Genomic DNA, 15389 nt, shown 5'->3' on the forward strand with positions numbered 1-15389 from the left:
TTGAGACAGCAGGTTTGGTGGGGAACAAATGCTGCGGCTTTTTCATTGAAACTGTTCACGTTCTGCTCTTCATGCTTGGAAAGTTTTCCATTTCTTCGTGTTTGCCGTCATGCTGTGTTTGTTTATTTGAATGTACAGAATAATGCTGGTTGCAGGAATGCTATATGACCTTTAGCAAGACGCTGATACATCAGGAAGTAGACTGAAAGCGCTCCAGTTTCTCAGGTTCATTGCATGTCTCGTTTGATGCAAGTTGCATAAAATTGGCTTTTCCTGCATGTCAGAAATAAAACTCTGCATGAGTGTATAGTGAAGGGTTTGTTGGTGTCCACTGTAAGTGAAAAGAGGACTTTTAGAGCTCACTGTGACTTCTGCATGGCGACAGCCTTTTTTTTTAGTTTTGAGTTCCCCTTTGAGGCACACTGAGCTATTTAAATTCTATTTGCTAATTCTCATTCATGTCCTATTACTTTAAGAGATACTTGAGCTCTGCATGTCATTTTAAATTGGTCCTTTAGAGGGCAGTAATCACCTAGAAATGCTCCCAGCAGCACAGCGATCTCAGTGTGGGCACAGGCACACTCTGTCACACAGTTCCCTCACTTTGTCTCTGTGTTAGCACAGATTTAACTCAAAGCACAAACTTTAGGTTGGTTTCTTAACAGAGCGCTGACGTTTGTGCTCTAAAGTCAGAATTATATTCGCCTGATTTCTTTTCGCTCTTGTAAAGGTCAGGCAGCTTCCAATTTAGTTTAGAGTCAGTGTGATCAAAAATCCTGTGAGGTACTTGTGTGAGAATGCCGAGTCGGGTGTTGCTGGCTCATGCAGGTGGGAATATTGAGGAAAGCACAAAGTAAACAGGTGGAAACAGGAGATTTTTTAATATTTTGGCAGTGAGGAAAATGAGTGGCTGGATGAAGCAGGTCCCTGCATGCTTGTTATGCCCTTACCCTCGTGCTTTCATGAGGACAGATCAAATTACACCTGAAATTAAAGTGAACCTGCAGTGACTAGTCAGTCCACAGAAATCAATTTGGACTTCCTTTTTTTTTTTTTTTTTAATTTTAAATGTTTCCAGCTTCTCAAATGTCAGGCTTCCACTTTTCTCTTTCAGGTGTGCGATAGAAAACTGTACCCTGACTTTTTCACTTTTTTATGACATTTGGTAACCAAAGCAAATCCTCGATTAAACAAGAAGTCAATGGGCAGATTAATCCATAATGAGAATACTGTTAATTAAAGGCCTAAATTAAATGTCAACACGTAAAGGTCAACCCTTTTACTTTTACACTTAAACTGGCAAAACTCACATTTCTGCCTGCTCACATGCACATACTGCACATTTAAAGTGTCTAATATCAGAAAGAAGCTCCTGCATCTGAACGTGTGTCATGTCACAGCAGTACAGTGTGGGCTGCCACGTTTTCTGTGGCTTTGGCTCTGTGCTCCAGCACACTGGAGGTTGAAGTGCAGACTTTCAGCTTCGAGTGCAGCGCAGAAGGATAATGACAGGGCTACAGTTCTGTGCTGTTCAACACCCAAGCTGGAAGTAAACATCCTCCAATAAAAGCTGAAAGTCAGCACATCAGTCACACAGAAGACTGTCACTGTAAAAATATGCACAGGCTGCGATGTTTTTACATGTAATCAAACACTGTGCTGTGTGCACGGCCGCTGTGCGCTCTGATGTATGCAGTGTTTCACCAAAGTATCGTACACTGGTTTAAATTTGCTCCTTTGTTTTTGGGTATGATTACATCACCGTTAAAGCAGGCTCGGTCTGCCTAGTTTTATTTTCTGCTGCATACAGTCATGTGAAAGTGAAGTAAATGTTTACTCCCTCCATAGGATTGTAAAGGCAAGTAGCAGCCAGGTGCTGCTAATCAGATGTGCTTGGTTAATCATCAGCACCTCCTATAAAAGCAGATGTTTCACCAGTTTGCTTGTCTGAAGCACTCTAATGCGTGTTAATACATAGCTGCACTCTTGGCAGGAGTGGACGTTCCAGAAAATGAACCCAAGGTCAGACCCAAGGTCAGAGAAGCTGCAAAAACCCCAGAGCTCCATCCCAGACTCTACAAGCCTCAGTTGGCATGTCGAATTTTCAGGTTCATTGCAGCACAGCAAGCATGGCTTGTTTAGAAGGGTTCCCAGGAGAAAGCCTCGTTTCTCTAAACATGGCAGCACGGCTCAGGTTTGCAGACACGACTCGTGCAAACTTCCAATCACAGTTTTCGGAGGAGTGATGGTTTGGGCTTGTTTTGCATCCCCTGGACCTGAGCACCTTCCAGTCACTGAGTCAAACATGAACTCCTCTGTGTACCAAAGTATACGCTACATGTCAGTCGAGCTGAACTTGGCCGAAATAGTGATGCAACAGGACAACGATCCCAAACTCACCAGCAAATCTATAACAGAATGACTGGAAAACGTAAGAATTACAGTGACCCAGTCAAATTTCAGACTCAACCTCATTAAAATGCTGTGGCGGGACCTCAGGAGAGCGGTGGATAAACAAATACCTGCAGACCTTTAATTAATTGAAGCAATGTTGTTTTGAAAAAGAAAGTGTGAGGAAACGTTCCTCCACAGTGATGTGAGAACTGTTACAGCCATACTTCAGTTATTCCTGCTTCCACAGCCTTCTGAATCAAAGGGTGCGCGTCATAGAGTCCAGGGAAAACCTTACATGACAATACATTGACCATGTTTAATATGAATACAATGTTTCAAATAATGTGGTCAGTATGAAGGAAATGTTACGTTTGGGCCACGTAGGCTCTCAGGTTCTGGCAGTTTTGTCTTTTCTAACCCTTGACTTGATTGAAAGTCGGCATCTGTTCATCTCATCCCCCAGAAGATCCAACCACTTAAACATTTTGGGGTATCAAATGAAGAGAAAGTTGCATTAGGGTAGTGCAAAGGGAGATAAACATCTACCTGCACAAAGGCCTAGTAAAAAAAAAATAAAATGGAATTAATTTGAACTTTAAATTCTGAGAAAATACTTTCATGGAGTCCAAGAATAAAACTATGAATCTACAAATGAATCTAACTCGCTAGCTGTTCTCTGCCTGTGCAGGCCGTCAGCTGTTAGAGGAAATCCGTGCAGTTAGGAGTTGGAATACATAATTGGAATTGAGTATGAGGTCTGAACGTTATACAGTAACACTGACAGTAATACCATCGCTGCTATCATCTGTTGGCATTACAGAAGGACTTGAAGGGAAACAGCAGAGTGCAAAGATGCCCATTATCATGCCTGAAACTCTTATTAGTATTCATTCGTCAAACCGTTCAACACGAGTATGAAAACATAGTGCCCACTACATACTGTAGTTTATTAGGATCCCTGTTAGATCTGTTGCAGAGCCCTGCTGGTCGTTCCGGGGTCTGCCCATAATATTACCATAACTGTGCTGGTGGTAATAAACAGCTGGAAATATAATGTACTTATCTTATCTGTTAATGGGGAAGAAATGGTTTGACTGAAAACCTTCTGATATTCTGCTGTAAGCTTATAATCATTTATTAGGTTCCTAAATGCTCTTATTTCTAGTAGCGTTAGCAGCCAATAAGTACTTTTCTGTTCTCATTTCTCATGTAACTAGTTGCACAAATCATTACCCAGCAATATAACTACCCTTTTATATGCTAGGTGACCCGCATACTGTCAACACCTGGGTGTTAGCAACCATAGCGTAGCTTAGCCTAGTTTAGCATAAAGTCAGAAGACAGGGGAAGCAATTTTCTAGACTCTGACCTAATGTGTCAAAACCTGCCTCTCAGCATCTGTAAAGTTAAATAATTTGTTAAAAAAAGATGTTTAAATAAGTTTGGTAGGAAAAGGAAACAAAAATACTCTTAAAGCTGCTTTAATGTGAATTTACAGTTACCCTGTTGCTTTCTCAAAAGCTCCAAACTGGGAAGCGATACCTTTCTACAAGTTTAAGTTTCTCGGGGCAAGGCCACATTCATTTCCATGTAGCACACAATAAACCAAAGCTCCATAAATAATTTATGATAAACTCAGTTTGTTCTCTCCTTGAATTACAGTTGCTGGAATATTAATATGTGCAATTAATCCAGCCCACATGTTGCAGTTGTTGTAGTTACAGGAGAAACCAGTTTGTAGCTTGAGCCAAATTAACCTAAAAATGAAGTGTGTGTGTGTGTCTGTGTGTGTGAGACTTTAATGCTGTGCGGCTGATGGCAGCGAGTCGAGTGTATCCTCTTCCTGCAATCCTTGTACAGTGCCGTATCTGCCTCTAAGCTACTGGAAGTGCCAGTTTCATCGCTCAGCCACAGTGCAAGTGTAAGGAAATAGAAAACACTGATTTATTTCTGTTGTTAAAGTAGGAATGTCCTGCCTGCTTTGCTCCAAGTCCTTTATCTCAACACACTGACATCAAAATGCTGCTTCTGTAACTGCATTTCCCAGTTAAATAAGCTGCTCTGTCTCTATCTCTCTTTTTTTCTTTCTAAATGCCCCCGGCAGGTGCTGCAGCTGCGATTTTGCCACCACCAACATGAACAGTTTAAAGAGCCACATGAGGAGGCACCCTCAGGAGCACCAGGCCGTGCAGCTGCTGGAGCAGTACAGGTGAGACACTTCAAACACGCTCCCACCGCAGGGAGCGATGATAACAATGACCGCTGCACTTCTGAGGTGAGAAGGAAGAGCTGTGTGTGTCCAGAAGAAGCTGCGGGCTGCGTTACGAACACGTGCTCTAATCGAATTACCTCCAAACTCCAGTCTGTAGTTTCAACCAGTGTCGAGGCAAAATTCACAGAGACAAAGACGGCAGTCTGTAGGTGGGTGAAAACAGTGCAGTCGATAAAACATAAAATTTATGCAGCCAGCTGCGTCTTAAATTTAGTTTGGATCCGTTTAAAATGTGTCATCGCCCATGTTCAGCCCTTTCAGCCTTTATTTTTTAAATATGTTAGTAGGATGAGATTAATCAGTTGACTCCAGCAGGAAACCCTAAAGAAGCCCGCCGGTATAGAAAATCAAGTTGAATGTTTTGTGTCCTTTGCATGTTAATAAACACATTCAGACTTTTACACTAGTGTTGATTTTGAATCAGCATTGTGTTTACTTGGGAACATATGACCTTAGATTTTCTTTAAAGTGTTATTTGAAAGGTCTGTAGGTTACCTGTGTGGGTCAGAACCTGTTTGTGACCACGTGCGTGCACTCTCAGTCCGGAGATTTAAGAAGTGGGCTTCTGATTGCAAGTTTAGTGGATGGCGGGTGGAGAAAGTGAATGGCAGTCAACACTCGACTCTCCTTAAAATGTTAAATCCTCAACCCCGAGCGAGACTCTGATTGCTGATTTCCACTTCACTGAGCACTTGTCCTCGGTACCTGCGAGGCTTCAACGCTCGTTTCCATACATTCAAAATGGCACAGACGCTGCCTTCTTTCTCTTTAGCGCAGCACTTTCATAACGAGGAGGGACTTGAGGGAGACGGACTGCTTTAAAAGTAAAGTAGGAGGATGAGATATCTTGACTTTTCTGGTGACTTTCACACCTTTTGTTTGCTCTGAAGCGAGGCGTCCCAGCGAGAACGCTAGACATAACATGCTGCGACTGCTGGTGCTCCTTACAGTGTCCTTTTTGCAAATACTCAATTAAAACTAACAAGACACAGTCTGAATTTTCAGTTTCCGATTTATAATAATAATAATTTGTATAGCAGGGTAACAGAGGCTTCCCAGTAACACAGAATAAAAAAACAAAGTGGGAGAAATTACCAAAGAAATTTACATATTTGTTATAAATGACTGAAGTGCAGCATCAAAATAAGATAATGTGATTCCACACTTACAATTAATGTTAAAATAAAAAAATCTATACTAAAAATTAGGGCTGCTCGATTATGGCTAAAATGATAATCACGATTATTTTCACTGAAATTGAGATCTCGATTATTTGACGATATTTATTTAACCCTTTAAGACCTGGGGCCCGTTCTTCGTACCTCGCTAAGTAGGTTAGCCGGATTAGATTGTTGACGATTTCGCGTGATCCTGGATCAGTCGGTTCCCCGAAGCTCATCCGGGACTTGCTGTCATAGCAACAGAGCCGTAAGCGTAAACCTGCTCGGGAGCAGGTTCACTTTATGTAAACAGGATTAGATCGCGGCCACGCAGGTATGTCCGCTTCATTTATACGAAAGCAACAGCGATATTTTTCCACTGTTTCACCATAAATAAATATTATCAATGTAACTAAAGATAATGCAGCACTTGATCCTTTTATTGATGTCACACAGATACATACAGGTCATTTCCTAAAAAAGGGAAATGTACTATTAACATTCTATTACATGTATGTGATTATTACAGATGTAATTCATATTTCAGAGTAGTAATTGTAAATTACTTCGTGTAATCAAGATGAGAGACCACGGCTATAAAAGCGAAGGTGGATTTGGGAAGCCTGTCGCAGCCATGTCCTGTCCGTATACGCGACCAACCCATTGCGGAAGGTGCAAGATTGATAAGGAGAGTCCTCAGAATTCAGCGTATATTACGGGATAGACAGGATCCTTTAGCTCAGCGCGACAGTGTGCTCATAGAGAGATATCGATATTCCCGTGAGGGTATTATTTACTTAACCAACTTGTTGACGAGGGGGTGCAGGACCACCACCTGTCTTTTTTTTTGCTCTGCCCTTTTCTTGGTTGCTGTTATGAACAAACTAACAGAGTATTACAGGCCAGTATTACCTTGCCAAGAGACGCAAAGCAATCTAAGAGATAAATATTACCATTCTGTAGAATACTCCTGTATTCCACTTTTACTTGTTCCCATGTTCTTGTGGGTCCTGTTGTGGCTCTAATGTGAAAGGGGATATAATATAACATATTATAATATAATATAATGCCATATGATATTGGACAATATAGTGTCATATGATAGATCTACCCTACCGCCTACTGGTGTTGGCCAGAGGGGCCGATGGCGCGATATGGCAGCCTGGCTACAACCGTAGCTGCCTCCACCAGTGTGTGAATGTGGGAGTGAATGAATAGTGGTATCGTAAAGCGCTTTGGGTGCCTTGGAAAGCGCTATATAAATCCAATCCATTATTATTATTATTATTATTAAATTACCTACGAGTTTGATTTGTCAGCAACTTTCTGCCAGCCCTCTCTCCTTGCTTTTGCAGCCTTTGCAGTGTTCTCTTGCGTTTTAATTAAACTCTGAAACTCCTGTAATCCCTCACTCATGGGTTCTTGCTCTGCTGCCGGAAAATACCGAGCACGCCCCTTCGACATTTTCGCCGACCAATCAGCGGGTTGCCGATCAATGTTTCTACTATCGATGCGTAGCCCCTTTTACGACACCCAGTGATGTCACATTCCTGCGTCCAGCTGTAGTAATCGTCAACAGCAGGTGTGTTCGGGGAACTGGATTAGCGAGCTCACGGTTAGCGCGATGATTTGATCTTGGATGTGTCATTTGATCTTGGATGTAGTAAGCGACGTACGAAGAACGGGCCCCTACTATAGAACCAAGTCCGCCAGAGCTTATATTATTTTTTTACATGTTGTAGTGCCATTTGTGGGAGCATTTCAAGTTGCTATACAACTGTTATAGCCCATATTTTAATAATATGTATGCATTAAGTCCATAGTAACTACATTAATTGCAAAAAAGTGCAATAAACTACAAAAAAAATTGAAAATCGTTTTTGTTTTTTAACATATATTTCTACTTGGAGAAATTTAAGAGGTTTATCCCTCAAAACTTTAAATACAAAAAAGTTGCAAAAAATAGTTTCCCACCACAGGAAATTTATTTTGAGTGTCTTCATAGTTTTATTTTGGAGATACAGCAATTTTTATATACTGCAGGAAAAACAAAAAACAATCCTATGATGCAAATTTGCAAAGAAAACAGCATGTGCATCAAAATAAACTATTTCCAGCAGTGCAATTCGAGTTCTAAGCATCCCAGAAACTATTCAGAAAAGTCAAACATGACCAGTATAGGCTTTTAAGGCCTACAAGTAAAAAAAAACTACATTTTCCGCGAAAATGACATCACTTCCGGTTTCGGGCAGGAAATGGCGGACATGTGATAGTTAGCGGTGACTTCTGTTTCAATGTGCGAAGTGTTACGAACAGCTGATAGGATCGGCAAAGCGTGTTTCTGGAATATTATGTTTTTGTTCCTGCAAGCGCTTTTTATGCAATTTTTGCAAAGCTATATGTGGAACGAAACCGTGACCGAGGACAAGCTGATGGCATCAGATGTAAGTTTCATATGCAAAACAAATTATTGCGCTAGCTTACACGGTTCAGGTTCTACAGGGATTTAAAAATAGTTACACAAAACGGAGCGTGCTGCTCTGACCGGCTTTAAAGGGTTAACAATAACAATGTATTGAATAATGACTTTAAAAAATAATATAACATAGTGTGCAACACCACTGAAGTTTTTTTTTACCTCTCTTTTCAACCAACGGCAGTCACTCTCCTCTCCAAATAACTTCTGCTTAGCTTTCCGAGCTTCCCTCGGGTCCTCTTAATCAGCGGTCTCAACCTTTTTTGCGCCACGGACCGGTTTATGCCCGACAATATTTTCACGGACCGGCCTTTAAGGTGTCGCGGATAAACGAGGGAGGGGCTAATAATCGGCTCAGTCATTTTTAATGATCGTTGAAAGCCCAGATCGTAATCGTGATTAAAATTCGATTAATTGAGCAGCCCTACTAAAAATGACCAAAAATGAGGGTTTGAGTCTTTAGCAGTGATTTAAAAGGAAGCCACTGGATGTCCTCGGGCAGGTCATTCCACACCGAGGAGCCCAAACACAAAGCCCTCGATCATCTTTTGTCTCCAGCTGTGAGGCAGAAACAGTTAACGGGTTTCTGTCAAGGATCTCAGGGTTTCAGGGATTATCACACTGGAGCAAATCTCTTGTGATGCTGCACAGATTTAAATGCTGGCTCACTGTCGAGAGCAGAGGGCCAATCACGGGGAGCCACGCCCAACGTGGAGGGAGGATGGAGAGAGATCTGCCACAGATGTAACCAAGCATTAACAAATAAAATGTCCCAGGTTTGTACAAGCAGCAAAAGTGATGCATTATTAGATTTTGCGGTAACAGGAGCCTGTTTACATCATGAATGGAACTGGGCACACACAACCTGTTGTAGTCCACCTGTGTGCACCTTCCTCCACACAGGTGGACTACCTCTTCGTTCCCTGCAGCTTTTTCTGTCCTGTTTGCAAAAACTGCTCCATCTCTGCATTTCTACACGGCACCTCCTCATCACCTCTGTTTCCTTCACCTACATGTCGAGTGAAGTCTGCTCCAGTCACCACTCCCCCCTCGGGGGACACGCTTATTCTAGGGTTGCACCTTCAAAAACAAACCAAAACCACTGGCTTCCTCTCCTCACCCCCAACCGAGCACAGCAGATGGCTGCCCCTCCCTGAGCCTGGTGCTGCCGGAGGTTTCTTCCTTCCCACTGTCACCGAGCGCTTGTTCATGCGGCGGGTCGCCTCTTTCGGGTTTTCTCTGTATTACTATAGAGTCTCTACCTTAAGTATAAAGCACTTTGAGGCGACTGGTGTGATTTGGTCGCTATACAAATAAAAGAAAGTCTGACTAGGGCTGAACGATTATGGAAAATAATCTAATTGCGATTTTTTGCCCCAATATTGCGATTGCGATGCGATATGCGATTATTTTTTAAGGTCTTTGTCTTCTGTATTATTAAACAAAGACAAGCAATACATCATATAGTATGGCCAATACTATATTACATTAATTTTAAACTGTTCTTTCCTGGAAGACAGACCTCTGTTATGATGACATGAGGTGATGCATGAATTGATGACTGACATTTTTATTTAACTTCTTCAATCACAACAGTATATTTGAACATACACAATAGTTTATTTTTAGCTTACAAACATCTGAGCATAAAGTGCTGACAAGGAACCCTGGTGTAAACATTAAAATGAAAGTCAGTACAATGTGCAGATTGCAGAAATATACATAAAAAAAAAATCAGTGGCTTTACCACACTCAGTTTTTCGACATCTGTGAACTACTAGACAGTCATTCAATTAAAAAATAATATTAAATAAATAAAACTAATAAATAAAAAATACACACATCTTACTGATCTCTGCAGTCAGTAACATTACACATAAAGTGCAAACATAATAGCAATTGTATAAACACACACACAAACACGCCTTTAAAGTTTAAAGGCGTGAAATTGGACGGTCTAGTTCTGATTAGCGTCACCGCTGTCTCGGTGGAGTTTAATAAACTCTGCCGTCTGCTTCTTGCTATCTAAAATATAACCAGACACTGGTGTAAATTCTCGACTGTCTCATACTTCTGTTTAATAAGTTTTCTGTTTGACGTTTAGTCAGCTGTGTGAAAACCAAGGAGGAACCCACCCGGGGGATTAATAAAGTTTTATTTTATCTAATCTAATAACTTTAATCTCAGCCAAACCGATTTACTCACGAACAAACAAAACACTGAAAAAAGCCCAACAATAACATTTTTAGGTTGTCTAAGTGACTTATATATTACGTTTAACCCGAGCAGCGAAACTCCGCGGTGATCTGAAAATGATGTGCCGGGAGTTGTGCCGTTCTCGGCCGCATCAGTAACCCTCGAGCTCCCGGCTAGCTGTCGAGCTGGTGGGTAGCAGACGCCTCTGAAAACGTCGAAGCACTTTTGCAAATATGGGATATCTTGATAAACCGAGCAGATATTTGATGTTTACACAGCTACTTTCTCGCCTGAAAATATGTTAAAAGTTTATTTTGTGACCCAGAAAGATTAGTATGAGTAATTTTAAAACTTAGTAGCGGCCGCCATTGCTGGAAACTGGAGTTTGGCTGGGCCGCGCTATGAATTCTGGGATATGGTAGTAATTTGGACAGCCTTCGGCGCGTCGCTGTGATGTAATCGGTCTACAAATGCGGCCTCAGGAGGATGCAGCCCATGAATTGTATAATATAATCGCAGTATAATCGCAGCCTTTGCGGTTAGAAAATTGCACTTGATCATGTCGCGATATTATCGCAAATGCGATATATCGTTCAGCCCTAAGTCTGACTCTTTGAAAACAAAGTATAAAGAAACCACGAGTGACTCAAGACTTGAAACTAAAGTCTGTGATTTTTACGGCACCACAGAAAAAGCAAGTACTGTCACATTTACAGAATTGTGAGGTTGACTTGGTATGACGGTACCTTTGCTGGTGACCTGTGTGTGCGTGTGTGTGTGTGTGTGTGTGTGTGTGTGTGTGTGTGTGTCACATTACTCCATTTCCATTTAAAATTCCTTTTCACCTGTAGAAGGTGGATCTGGTTCCAGTCGTTGGCTCCGTGCTGTCAGTTTTCTCAGCAGCAGAAAGGAAGCAAAGCAAACAAATGAACACGGCAGAGTTTGATTGACTTTGCCTGTCAGAGGCAGCTGTTTGACGGCTGTTGGTTCAGTCTTTGTGGGATGCTGACGGGCTGGATTAATTGGCTATAGATTTTCCCCGATCCTTTTGTGGAGATTGTTATTTTATTTAGTTTTAAATTTCTCATTACTCTTTGAGGCCTCGAGGCGTCAAGCGTGATGCGAAGCAACACAAAAGCACAACGCTGTGAAATGGAGCAGAAGAGAGCATTTTTAAATGCACCATCAAAACCATCTGTCAGCTCCAAAAAGATCGTGGGGTTTTTTTTCTTGGTGGTGTCAAAAAGCATCTGCTGCTTCCGGAATAAACTGGCCCTCATCGTGTCTTCGAGACGACGATGGAGCCGAAGCATACGTTGTCTAAAGTGAGTCAGTAACTGGGAGAAAGAAACGGGCCATTATCACACACTAGTCTACTGCAATGTGATTTCATTTTAACGACATCGTGGCTTGTTTTATAAATAACATGTTCTGAGCGTGTTCAGTCAGCTGTTCGGGGGGGAGGGCGCATGATGTCTTTATCCTTAATGATATTTGCAAGTGAAAGCGTTTGAATAGATCTAAAACTCCATAATTCTTTTTAATTTTGACAAATGAGTCCAGCAGCGTGCTGCAAATCCGATTTCCTCTCTCCCCTCTTTGTCTCTGTCTCTCAAGCTCGGTGTCCCCCGTGGAGTGTTCAGTCAGGGTGATTCCTCTTGATAGAAAGTAGGAGAAGGATTAGTAAAACCTCAGTACACACATTAAATCATCTTCAGCTTGAGCCCCTCTCACTCCTTTCTCATATTGCCTCCATTATTTATTTATTTACTTATTTTTTTCCTCCTCCTCTCTTTCAGGTGCTCTCTGTGCGGCTATGTGTGCAGTCACCCGCCATCGCTCAAATCCCACATGTGGAAGCACGCCGGAGACCAGAACTACAACTACGAGCAGGTTAACAAAGCCATTAACGAGGCAATCTCCCAGAGCAGCCGGTAAGCACACAAACTGCAGTTCCTTCAGCCTTCTTTCAAGTTTTATCTCAGTGTTTGTAAATGTCAACAGTAAATCAACTGGCAGTGATCTTCATGTCCTGGGATTATACAGGTTATAATGGTTTTAGTAATAATAATGATATATCTCGCTTATATTTCTGTTTTTGTTAAGAATATATGACTTTCTGCTACTTGCCTTCATCATTTGTAATTTCATGTTATAAGGATGTAGTGTGCAGGGTTTCGTGCAAAACATGCTGAATATGCAGCTCTGGCAATGCATGCACATGCAAGCACTGCACTGGGGAAACGTTTCCTGAACTTTTATGCAGTCCTCACTGCTTCCATAGGAATTAAGAGGGTGGGTGTTGCTGCCGATCAGATACCTGATGAATAAAAATGAGATGATCTGGAGAATTCAGGTGTGTTAACACAATGCCACAGTCTTGCTAGGATTGGACGTCCCACGTCAGACTCTGCAGGCCTCAGTTAGCGTGTTAAAGGTTAAAGTTCATGACAGTATAATAATAAAAGCACTGAGCAAGTTTGTTTGGAAATGTTGCTGGATTGTTTACAGTATTATGAGCCATTTTAATGTAATTATTTTTAATTTGTAAATATTGTATACCTCTGAGTCCCATTTAAAATTTGCTTTGCATCCACGAAGGTGCTCAGTGACTGATGATGATTGGTGGAAAATTGGCAAAAAGCCTTTTAACTTGGAAACTATGAGTCTCACAAGTGTGCTGTGTATTGTGCTGTTTAAGTACCATATAAAGATTTAGCATATCATGTCACATTTGACCTCTGACCTCTACACATGTTCTACACCCACAAAATGAAACAACTGTGTTAGTCTGCACTTTGCACTTATTTTTACTTTTGGGGGGAGGAAACGAAAGCCTGTAAAGTTCCAGTCCCGTACAAACGCTGAGGGTGACATTTTTCTTCTCATGATTTTACCCTCTGCTTCTTTCAGAGCTCCTCAGAAGTTATCTGCGGTGGTAGAGTCTGCGGCAGAGCGCCCGGCAGTGTCCCCGCACTCAAAGGACAAAGCAAAGAGCACAGCGGATCCACCGCTAACACCCACATCAGCAACTAAAGCTGCTCTGTCAGCTGACAGCCCAGTGGGCTTCTCCACACCTCCCACAGATCCTTCAAAGTGGTCCCCCGAGTCCGTAAGCCCCCAGGGAAAGGACCCTGCACAGCTTCAGTCTCAGTCCCAGAGCCATCCACGCACGGGCCAGCTCCCCCCGCCAGGCCCCGGCATGGAGTACTGTGTGCTCCTGTTCTGCTGCTGCATCTGCGGCTTCGAGTCCACCAGCAAAGAGCGACTGATGGAGCACATGAAGGAGCACGAGGGAGACATCATCAGCATCATCCTGAACAAAGAGCAGCAGCAGTCAGAAGCACAAGCAAGCCTCCAAACAGCAGAGTGACACATGCACGGTCCCCCCTCCCCATCCTGACTTTGACGCCCACCCTGTGCTTTCACAAGCTTTTCATGAGGTTTCTGTCCATCAGCGAGGCGGCGGCGGCGGAGGAAACAATCTACTGCATCACAGTAGTCCAGTCATTTCAGTGGCGGTACTCTGATTGGTTCGGTTGTTGCATCAAGAGGTTACGTTCGTAAGGCTGCGATGACTCGTGTCCACACATTTCAGAACAAACGATGAAATGTTTTATTGACGATGTTCTTTCGAAAGGAATGTTGAAAAAACGATTGACAGGGCTGTAAGCCGTTAATATTTGTGTCAAATAATTACACACTAAATGACGCAAAATGTGTCTGTAGGGAAGCGATTTTGCTTTCAAGGGAGGAGCCCGAGCTCTCGACTCAAGTCCGCTTTTTTTCACTCTACAGGGACGTGTTCATACCTCACAAAACCACGCGATCCCTCAACCACAAAAGATTTCCATATTTTCAAGTCTAATCCATATATTTTTGATTCTAAGGCAGCTCTTTTATTGCTAGTGTATTTAATGTATTTAATCTGACAGAGTTGAAGCTCTAGCCAAGTAGTGGAGGTGCAGACTCACCGATGCCTACAAAGGCATTTACCACAGCTTAAAAAAACCTTTCAATATTTATCTGTTTATTTTATGCATGTTAAGTTCCGTTATGCCAATTTAAACGACTATGTTTGTTATATTTTCGTTCTGCTTTTTGTGGCTCTTATTGTAGTTTTACTGTTTGTTAAGTAGCTTCTTTAGCAGAGACCCTGATAGTTCTCAAAGGTGGAGCGTAAGTTGACTGGAGCAAAGCAGGAAGTGGCCTTTGGATCGTCACCAGTGTTCAGTTGGTGTAAAAGCATGTCGACAAAAGGAATAACAAAAAGGGAAGCTGGGATTGGCGGGGCTCGTGTTGTAATACAACGATGGTTCAAAGCCGGTTTATGTCATATTGAATGCGACACAATTATCACTCGATTGTGATTATGGTGCTAGGTTCACTTTAAGACTTGTCAATGAAGGTATTTTTATAGCTCATGCTGTTTATGATGTATATAATAACATTTTTATAAGGACATTTCCACTTTTTGTCAGTGTTTTTAAAAATATAAACTTTCTAGTATCGGCTTGAAGCGGCCGCTGTCCCAGCTTGAACATGCCTGAAATGAGAAGACGTGGATGTGAAAATAAAGTTTTTAAGTCTACGTGTTTTGGGGTGTTTAGTCCCATGTCCTCTCACCGGCAGGAGGGCAGACATTGCAGACCTCAGCCCAGCTCTTTCAAACGATGAATGGCAGCAATAGTATTCACTGACATCTTTTGAGCATAAAAAATTGAAACCTGGTATTTTAAGTGTTGCTCAGAGTGTGCAAGAAACATCTGGAGGAGATGATATTTACCTGGGTGTCACTCACAGTTCAAGTAAGGCGCAATCATCCCATGCCATCCTAGTAGTCACTCCACTCAGCAAATTTGGCTCCTTGTTCCTCCTCTTTCTAAAAATA

At 42.1% G+C, this 15389-nt stretch overlaps 1 protein-coding gene across 1 annotated transcript in view; it reads left to right on the forward strand.

Annotated features, from left to right (window-relative positions):
* The window catches only part of znf507 (zinc finger protein 507), a 28071-nt gene extending 12982 nt beyond the window's left edge, over positions 1–15089 (forward strand). The window contains exons 5-7 of the mRNA XM_082547604.1: positions 4499–4603; positions 12298–12432; positions 13412–15089. Of these exons, the coding sequence (XP_082403730.1) occupies positions 4499–4603; positions 12298–12432; positions 13412–13871 (700 nt within the window). The 3' untranslated portion in view covers positions 13872–15089. The remainder of the gene's footprint in view (positions 1–4498; positions 4604–12297; positions 12433–13411) is intronic.
* Positions 15090–15389: the final 300 nt, after the last annotated feature.

Source organism: Aulonocara stuartgranti (genome assembly GCF_965226115.1).
Source record: "Aulonocara stuartgranti genome assembly, chromosome: 1".
NCBI classification, from domain to species: Eukaryota; Metazoa; Chordata; class Actinopteri; order Cichliformes; family Cichlidae; genus Aulonocara; species Aulonocara stuartgranti.